The sequence below is a fragment of the Carcharodon carcharias genome, chromosome 21 (genome assembly GCF_017639515.1).
Source record: "Carcharodon carcharias isolate sCarCar2 chromosome 21, sCarCar2.pri, whole genome shotgun sequence".
Lineage (NCBI taxonomy): Eukaryota > Metazoa > Chordata > Chondrichthyes > Lamniformes > Lamnidae > Carcharodon > Carcharodon carcharias.
In genome coordinates this window covers 24523386-24533903 of record NC_054487.1, presented here as the reverse complement: position 1 = coordinate 24533903, position 10518 = coordinate 24523386, and the positions used below count along the sequence as shown (strand labels likewise).

The 10518-nt window shown below is 39.5% G+C and overlaps 1 protein-coding gene across 1 annotated transcript in view; it reads right to left on the bottom strand.

Moving 5' to 3' along the window:
• Positions 1 to 1556: 1556 nt before the first annotated feature.
• The window catches only part of LOC121293045 (nuclear receptor-interacting protein 3-like), a 97644-nt gene continuing 88682 nt past the window's right edge, over positions 1557 to 10518 (bottom strand). The window contains exons 8-9 of the mRNA XM_041215637.1: positions 6578 to 6630; positions 1557 to 4163 (exon numbers count right to left, since the gene is read on the bottom strand). Coding sequence (XP_041071571.1) covers positions 4041 to 4163; positions 6578 to 6630 — 176 coding nt within the window. The 3' untranslated portion in view covers positions 1557 to 4040. The remainder of the gene's footprint in view (positions 4164 to 6577; positions 6631 to 10518) is intronic.

Below are 10518 nucleotides of genomic sequence, written 5' to 3'. Positions count from 1 at the left end.
TTCTTCGGTAGAAGCCATCCAGGGACTGCTCTGGCGGCTTTTTAATCGGCTGCCGGGTCGCCATTGGACCTGTCGGACATTAAGGCCAAGCCTCCATCCCTGCCCGCCCTTTCAGGCTCATTCAAAAGCTGCATCTCATGCTGGGCGGGCCTTAATTGGCTCGCCCCCGTAAAATCGCGACATGCTGCCGATTGCGGGCGGCGGTCAGCTTCCTGACCACCCCCATCCGCCCCCACCAAGCACCCCCGCCAAGGGTAAAACTCTGCCTAAGATGATCAAAAGTGTTATTGCTGCTGGTTCTTGCTTTAACATTCTCACAGTGCCAGATTGCACTCTGTGCTGTTAACATATTTTCCAAACATTAATAAACAGTTGATAGATTTTCTATGTGATTTTCTTGCACCAGGGGCTATTGGATCATCTGGGCGATTGCAAGCAAATCAGGATGGGAGAGGACCACCCCAATGGACCTCACGAAAACTTTGATTCTTTAAATAGATGGTTAAGTCAAATTGGTGCCCCTATGAACATGTGCTCTATTTTCTTGTATTCTGTGCCGCAGATGATCCAATAGCTCCATGCACAAGGAGAGGAAAAGCTGCTCCAGGTAAAGGGGGACTTAGTAGCATGGCACAGGATGTGATAAGACCTGGGTCTTTGCTTGTGATTTGCATCATTACTGAGTTCTCAATCCGAGCAAGTCACTTTCTCAGTGGGGCAAGGAGACAGTATGAGTGAGTTAATCTGGGCTTCACTCCTGATTGGCTGGTTACTGAGCAGTATTGGCAGATGCTCAGCAGCAGCTTACTGGGGAGAAAAATAATTTAACATTTCGATTTAATGGAAATAAAAGCCTTAAGTTAAAAATTAACTACATATTTTCTACTGTCATGTGCATCTTTTTTAGTAACTGGACAAAAATTTGGCAGAAGAATAAGCAGGTATAGTATTAGACAATGAAAAACATGATGTAGTGTACTTACTAGAATGTGTGGTTGTAAAGGGACAACCGTTAGCTTATTGAAGCTTGAAAAGACTGATGGCTGAGCTAACCCATCTGTTTCATATATTGCTGGTTGTAGATCTAGCAAGGATTCACTGGACCCAATAAAAATCCATACTTTTGGTATCTACATTTGGATATTACATATTGCATAGCCAGTGGTGTAGTTAGCAATCAAAAGTTCTACAGATATTACCAAATCCAATCCCATCTCCCACAATTCTGGGACTTGAGCATAAACACCAACTTGGCAGACATCATCATAAATATTGCTTCATTTCTGTATCGCTGACATCACCTGTATGAAATTGAGCTATGCCGTGAATCTCTCCAATTGATTTGCCTACTGCTGTTGAGACAACGCTGAACAAATCTAAATGTGTTTTTATGCTTATCTGCCCAATATTGCAACCACTATTTCTGATTTTTTTGTACACCACTATACAATATATCCAGTGTTATTGAATCCCAAAAGCAATCTAGTATAAATTAATTTTTGTGCAGACTGGTGAGATTGTTTCAGTTGAAAATCAGAAGCCCAGGTACACTCTGCTGTTTGACAACACCAGTTTATTGTGAACAATAAAGTGCACACCAGAATGACAAGATAACATACAATACTGTTGGGAAGACATTGGTCAATAAACATTATTAGCTAATGAGCGCATAATGCTGGAATGTCTGCTCTGGAAGAATGCAATTTGCAGTGGAGCATTCAGGAATGAATAACATTGATCTTGTATAGTATTGCAAAATAAAACAAACCACCCAAACCAGAATCAAATACCATGCAGTACCTCCAAAGTCAAATGACAAGAATGTTGATTTGCCCCGATCTGAATGGTTTTCGTTTTTTCCAATTTCAATACTTACTATTATGAAACGAATTTAATGAGTGACAAATAGTTTGGACTTACTTTCCCTTCTGCAGCTTTCCCCATCCCCACAACTCAAATTCTAGTTCTTTGCTTCCAATGTTTATTGTATAAAAGAAACAAAGGTTACCGAGGAAGTGGGAAACGCTTTGTTAGTTTTGATTTTGCAGAAAAATAGCTAGCTATTTTGGAAACGTCATGTGAGTTATTGATAGGTTTTGACAATTATGGTGACAATTCAGTAAGATTCAAGAGCTGCATTTAATACATAAATTGGGGTTTCACTATGAAAAAACATGGAGACACTGTCCCATTTATAGGGAGCATGACAAACTTGAATATTTAACCTCGTCTTCCAGGTTAAATGGTTTATAAATATTGCAAGTAAAATAATGTTCAGGCTATTAAAATATATATAGCTACAGTATTAGTCTACACCACTAACATGTATATTTTCAAATGAGTTTTTCATGTTCCACATGCAGTTTGATAAATGTTAACAATAATCTTTTAAATTCTGATTTCCATAATGGGAGCTCCAGTAGCCACAAAAACACTATGTTACAAAGTAATGGGACACAGATCCTTAACATACTGCCCCACTTTAACTTGTTGCACATGGCATCACAGGGCTGAGCTCAAGCCAAGATCAGACACTTTATTCAGAGGGAGGGAGGGAAATCACCCAGAAGTCAACCAGTTGCACAGCTCCTAACAGTTGAATTAACCATACCAAGCTTAAACATCATGTTGTCCAGGAATATTTAAGTAACGGGAAAAAAGAAATACTGTATAAGAGTAAAAATACAGATTTTTAAAATGTATTTGTTGGTAATAGCTCTAATGTGAGAAGGGATTTCCCTCTTATTTTTATTGGTTGCCATCTTCTGTAATATTGAAAAAATGTACAAAGGTCAAGAATATTTTGTACTGTTTTTCATTTGAATGAAGTGAGACACTGTGCTGCACAAAAATGTAACATGTTTGCTGACTGGGGTTCTTTATTCCTATGTTGTTCCGAAGTCAGAATGATGGATGTATTTTAACAGTGGGGTAAGGTTGTGTCTGTTGGAATATTACCCAAATATGGGGTTATTGGCAAAAGATTTGGCCACTGAAATCCTAAAAAGGGAACTAATGGGGCCAGGTTTGGTGCAGTCGAATTCTAAACAGCATGAATGAACTAAAAAGGATTCAGTTTATTGGAATTTTTTATAATGGTAGTGAATGTGAAAGAATTTATTTGTTGGAGCTCTATTTATGTGACACTGACGACAGTTTAAGGTTATAGAAACAGAAAATTTCTATCCGCCTGCCAATCATTGAACTGAGGGAAAAACTGTTGACCTTATGATGAACTGGATAACGTTGTGATGCTGGAAATAGCATACAACATCTCAAGTTTTTGACAGGCTGCAGCTGTTGCAATGTCTACTTAAGAAATGGTGTTGCACCTGAGCACTGAAAGTTTTTTTTGTTTTAAATAGAAAATTTTAGAGGAATCTTTTTCTAGTATACTTTCTTAATTAAAACTTCATTGATGCAAATCTCTGTAGTATAGAAATAATTCAGTTCAAAAATACATCCACATTTGCCATTACTTATTTCCATTACAGGACATGCTTCTGTCAGGGACTTTCTGCTCACTGTTACATCAATATTTTTCAACAAGATCAGATCGATTGTTCCTCACAAATCCAGGTAGGCTGTTGTAACATTTGGAACCAATAACGCAATTAGACTGGGCAACACAAAACAGCCATAAGAGGAAATAACCTTTCAAATGACCTATTGTTAAAATTTAATTTTAGTTGCCCGTTGCTGAAACTATTTTTAAAAAAAGCAAATGTTTCTTTCATGCCACAGCACATAAAACCGGGAGCAGCAAAAAAGAAAGCAGAATGGACAGGCCTAGTATTCCCAAAACTAGTTAAAAACCTAAAGTGGAACAATCTTTTGGTGATTTGAGAGAATGGTGGTAGGAAAGGAGGCGGTTTACATAATTGTCCTCTCCTCATCTCAGCCAGCTTACTCCTGTTGTGAGACAAGCCAAAGATTACAGCAGTCACAAAGGGTCAGAAAAAGAAAGACTGAGTAACCTCAGGGTGTCAATCCGTCATGTGAGCTTTTTTGTTCAAAACACTAGATTATAGTGTGCTTTTTCACTCATTCTCTTCCTCTTCATCCTTCTCCTTCTCCTCCTTTTCCTCTTCTTCATTTATGAATGGTAGCTGTGTTTTTGACTTGCCCAGCAGCAGTGCTCCCCTTTCCAAGTCAATCACACACTGTGGGTAAGAAATACAATATTTTTTTCATGGAAAGTTCAATATTGTGAAAGTAACTGAGCTATTGATTTGCTATTAATGATGGTGAGAGGAAATTGCATTATTCACCAACTTTGGCACTTCACAGAGATGAAAATGGACAAGAAGTATTGGTAGGAGAACAATTAGAAAAGGCAACTGAAGGCTTGGTGAAAGATTAATTTTGAGGAAGCTTTTGAAGAAGAAAGATTAATGGTTTATGGAAACCATTCAATTGAGGTTGGAGAAAGTTGATGCAAAGAAGATTAGAACTGAAAAAGTGGAGGGTATGCACTATCTGGATGAGCTTGCAGTGTTGAACAGAAACATGGCAGAAACAAGGATAAGCATTATGAATTTAGGTTTTAGGGCAAGCTAGAAGTCAATGTAGGTTAGCAATGATGGTGGAAGGGAAGCAGAACTTAGCGTGGATAGGTTGCAGATGGTAAGGATTTAAATATGGAGATTATGTTGTCATCTTAGCTCAGTTGGTAGGATTCTTGTCTTTGCATAGATTGTGGGTTCAAGCCCCACAATATTAACAGCCGCAATGCTGAAGATCTTTCTTTTGCATGAAATGTCGAATAACATCTATTTGTCCAGCTAGACACAAAAGATCCCATGGCACAATGAAAAGTAGAATGTTCCCATTGTACTAGCCAAAAGTGCTCCCTCAAATGACACCAGCAAAAATTCATTAACTAGTCATTCATCTCATTCACTGTTCATTGTTCTTATGGCTGTTTGTCTAAATAACAACAGTGATGCAGTGATTTATTGCAAAATGCTTTGGGATGTCCTGAGAATATAAAGCACTATATATAGCACCATATAAAGGACGAGGGAAGATGCAAGATTTTAAAGAAGCTGGGAATGCACTTTGGAATGCTGACTGGAAAGAAAGTGCCAGTGTTAATTCAGAGGAATGGGGAACTAGAGTTCTAGTATGAATTGGGGTGGAGGGGAAAGTGGCGGAATGCAAGGGGTTGGGCAGTGCCAGTGTGAAGTGGGAAATTGGAAAAAAAGTATCAGCTTAATTGAGGAAAGACAAGCGTCAACAGCACTGGATGATAGATACCAAATCAGCTGCCCATTATACATTTTTCATGATTATAATTTCCATTGATTTCAATGTTAACAAAAATTAGGAGAGAAGCATGATGGCAGCTGATTTAAGTCACTTTATTCTATCGCTTTAAGTAAAAATGACTCTCAGCATTTTCTGAAACTTTTGCCAATTTTCTAGGTTGGGATGTATGAGGGCGATTCTCCTTTTGTGTTCTGACGGGGCACAACTTCCACACCATGCCAGAGCAGAGGAACAGAGGCCAGAATCTTTGGGTTGGCACGCGGGGCCAGGCCCTGCTCGCCGATGTGTAAAATGACGCGTGGTGACATCAGGTGTGCGTCCTGACGTCACTGCGCATCATTCAGACCTTCAGTTCGGCGGGCGCGCACCAGAGTCGGTTGCGCGCCTGCTGAACTGTCAAAGGCCTATTAAGGCTATTTAAATATCAATTTAAACAATTAACATAGCTGCCCGTCCAACCTTAAGGTTGGCGGGCAGGCAAAGAGTCTAGGTGGCCTTCGCTTTTATCATGAAACCTCATCCACGGGCAGCATGAGGTTTCATGAAGGTTTTTAAACTTAATTCATGGACATGTCCCAGTCACTATCGCTGTCATGAGGGGACATGTCTTAAAAATTTTTTTCTTTCTTTATTTAAATTTTAAAAAATCAAACTAACTCAGGGAGATTTCTGCGCTCTTTCGTGCCGCCTGCTCCCGCCCAGACCCCCCTGACGGGGAGAAAATTCTCCCCAAATGGTAGAGATGGTTTAGAAGATTGGGATGGTTGACAGTACTGAATACAATCAAAAAGTTGAGAGGGACAAAAAGGATGATATGCTAAGGTTGCAGTCACAGATTATGTCTTTGAATTTCATCAGAGTAATCTTAATACTGTGGATAGAAAATAGACTGAAGAGACTTGAACAGATAAATATGTAATGAGTGGGTTGTGGTGTGGGTTGGAGTATATCAAAAAGCAAAGAGGTTTGAGATAGCCAGTTCCTCAGCAATAAAAATCATCCAGCACAGTTTGATGTGTTTTGGGTGTCCAGTGGGTGTGTGACAATGGTCCCAGAAATGAGTCATACTGCGCCCATTTTAAGCCCATAAAATGAGCACATTGAGGTTAAATGTATATTTCTATAACTCTACACTAACTCTGGACCTGATGGCTTCAAAAGCAAACCATAGAGAAGGAAACAAAAGAAGTTAGATAGATGGATAGAAATGGAAAATAAGAGACATACAGAAAGACAGAAATGGAAAAAGATTGAAAATAAAAGAGAGACAATTCCAAATAAAATTAGAGACAGACAACTTACTTACTTTGAGAGACAGCAGTGTCTGAAGACCGAGGGACAGCTCACATGTCTCATTATCTACAAAACAAATGCACAAGTGTTACATATCCCAAAAGTAGGACAAAACAAATTCAGATCATTTAACAACTGCTTTCCAGGCTATGACTGAACAGTAAAGTACAAAAGCATTGAGGTGAAACATTCTTCCATCTTCTAACTAGTCCTCAAATTCATCATTAATTGGCATGAATCTGGAACATATGCTTTGGAAGACCATGGGTCTGAAAGGCTTCTTTACAGGATTGGAATTGTACAGAGCTATATGGGAGCTCAGGGCTAATTGGTGATGAACTGAGTTTGTACTGCTATATTCTGGTACACTGACAGCTCACTCTCTCCCAAAACCACAACTATGATAGGTAAAATCTGAACAAAATCTTCCCCTGAGATGGCCTTGTATACTATCTAATGACCAGTTACAGTTGATAGAGGTGTAGTATTATGTCACTGCCTATCATCTTACCTAGGGAATGTATGCCATAAAGAGACCTAAAAGACATGAAATTGATAAAACTGATAAAAACTGTCACCTTTGCCATTAGATAAGTAAAGTTGAAAATTATACTTCAGAAGGACTTTCATCAACATTGGACAAATAATTTTACAATACATCCTCTGACTACTTACTCATCAGTCAACTCAATTTTAATTACAGTCCATGGCTGTTTCCTATTAACTAAGGAGTCCTTTATACATCAATGCTGATATGCAAGCAATTGAGCTTCAGGATTTTCTAATGTGATTTTCTACCTATTCATGGAAGTCTGTGACATAGTTCTATGGGCATCAGTGGCATTTTAATATCAATTTGTAATCCTTTATTTCAAAGCCTAGAAAATGTTGTCATGCTATAAAAATTGGGTGTGTTGTGAATTCCATAAGGTCATAATTTGCTCAAGTAGGCTTCTTAAAAAAATTTCCATTGCAGGTAATTATTTTCATTTTAAATTAACAGTTTTGCTTCATGCATTATTTTTATTTTTTGGTCAGTTCTCCATGTTTGCTTTTTTGCTAGTTATCCCCTCACAAGCTAGATAATGCATGCACTACCCATTTTTGTCAGCCTTACAAAACTGGGTAGCAAAAGTATCCTTTCCTCAAAGTGTCAAACCAAGAAATTAATCAAATCAATTTTGGCCTGACAAGAGATTGTCTACAAAGTCATGAGTAACAGTGGATTTTCCCCTTGAATATAAACTCCATTCCATACCATAAGACTAACAGCACTGTGGGTGTACCTACACCACATGGACTGCAGCGGTTCAAGAAGGCAGCTCATCACCACTTTCTCAAGGGCAACTAGGGGCGGGCAATAAATGCCGACCAAGCCAGCAAAGCCCACATCCCGAGAATGAATAAAAAAAAGACCTGGATTTATTTATATTACACTCACCTGCTCTCATCAAGATAAAGAATTTCTTAATAGACATAACTTCCACTTAAAAAAAAACTTTAAGCCTAGTTCAAATTCATCTAGAAATATAAGGTATAGGAAGGAACTAATTTGGATCTTATTCTTTAACAGTTGCAAAGATAAATATTGTTGGAGGATGATAAAATTATAGATGGGTGCTGCATCCAACATTTTCACATTTTTCTAATTCTCAATTGAGTTTACCTCCAGACATCACCAACTCCCCTGACTTCTTTGGGATTAAGATGATCCCTAAAACTTAAGCCCCCAAATTTTCATTCAGTGTGTTGTGCCACATTTGTGTGAACGTGAGATGAGTTATGGCTGCCAATGCATTGCAGAGCTATTTCCACTAGAGTTTCTTAGGTCAGGTATTTGCATATCCATTGGAGAATTCATTGGCAAAAATACTGTGCGTAATGTTCTGGAGTGTTTAGAAATTAGAGTGCAACTTAGAAAAAGCCTGACATTTGCAAAAAACAACCTAGGTGAGCAGCAGGTAAGTAACAAAGTGCTGAGAGGTAACAACTGTAAGTCAAGTGAAATTGTGCCACTTTTCAAGAATGCCAACCATAGGAGCATTTGGGAAAAGGAATCAGAGAAGTGACATGGGCATGGCATGCGAGCATAAAAGAAGAATCCACAATTTAAATGAGTCAGATCTACAAAGGTCTCCTCAGTGGAACAGAGCCAAAGGAGAGACAAACTGCTTGATCTCTATGTGAGGAAAGTTCCAAAAACTATCACTTGAGCCGTGTGGGGAGAGGTGCCACTAGCACTGAGTGGCAACAATCTCATCTCCAGAACAGTCAGCTTCAAAGGTTTCTGCAGGAACACACTCAGGTGTCCGTGATCTTGCACCTCTTTAAATTGGATTGTCTTTCCTCATTCTTCCAATCAAAAATGATCACCTCACACTTTACTTTGTTGAACTTCATCTGCCATGTGTCTACCTATTCAATCACCCTCTCTATGGCCGCATGAAGTCTATTACTATTTTCCCCACTGTTGGCTACGTTTTCAAGCCCCATGTCATCTGCAAATTTTGAAATTGTACTGTGCACATCACTGCCCTTCAAACAATCCCTTTTCTGCTAATATACCTATGGAAGATCTTCAGATACCCTTTCATTTTAGCTGTCAATCTATTTTCAGACTGTTTCCCTCTGCCTCGTTTCCTTTTCCACTTCTCCTATGTACTTCTTATCAATCTGATTCCTCCTTGTATTATGAAGCTGATATCTATCACATTCCCCCTGCTTTTCTACTTCATTCTACTTTCTGACTCCGATGTCATCCAGGGAGCTCTGGCTTTGGCTGTCTTCCTTTTACCTCTTTTAATAATGTACCTAGACTGTACTTGAACCATCCCCTCTTTAAAGTCACCTAAGTTTCTGTCTGTCAATCTTTGACTACAATTTACCTGGGCTGGATGCCTCCTCAGGTTTCTGAAATTAGCCCTCTTCCAGTTAAGTATTTTCACTCTAGATTGCCCCTTGTCCTTTTCCATAATTAAGCTAAACCTTAAATACTGTGATTACTGTTCCAGAGACTCTCTTCAACTGTGACGTTCTCCACTTCATTCCCCAGGTCTAGATCTAGCAATGGCTTTTTCCTTGTTGGTCACAAAATATACTAATCAAAATAATTTTCCTTCAAGCCAGCAGTGGTGCTACTGAGTCACTCCTGGTGATGGACATTGAAGTCTCCCATCCAGAGTACATTCTGCGCTCTTGCCACCCTCAGTGCTTCCTCCAAGTGGTGTTCAACATGGAGGAGTACTGATTCATCAGTTGAGGGAGGGCGGTACAGGGTAATCAGCAGGAGGTTTTCTTGCCCGTGTTTGACCTGATGCCATGAGACTTCATGGAGTCCAGACTTGATGTTGAGGACTCCCAGGGCAACTCCCTCCTGATGGTATACCACTGTACTACTACCTTTGCTGGGCCTGGGAGAGGACATACCCAGGGATGGTGATGGTGGTGTCTGGACATTATCTGTAAGGTATGATTCCTTGAGGATGACTATGTAAGGCTGTTGCTTGACTAGTTTGTGAGACAGTTCTCCCAATTTGGCACTAGCCCCCAGATGTTAGATGGTTCTGCAGGGTTGACAGGGCTGAGATTGCCTAGGTTGTCCGGTTTCATTCCTTTTTTGTGACAATGTGTAACGGTTTGTTACACCGAGTGGCTTGCTAGGTCATTTCAGAGGGCATTTAAGAGTCAACTACAACGCTGAGGCTCTGGAGTCACATGTAGGCCAGCAGATTTCCTTTCCTAAAGGGCATTAGTGAACCAGATGGGTTTTTACAACAATTGGACTTTTAACTCCAGATTTTTATTGAATTCAAATTCCACTATCTGCCATGGCAGGATTTGAATCCAGATTCTCAAGCATTAACAAAAACAAAAATTGCTGGAAGAACTCAGCAGGCCTGACAACATCTGTGGAGAGGAAGACAGAGTTAATATTTTGAGCCCGTCTGACTCTTC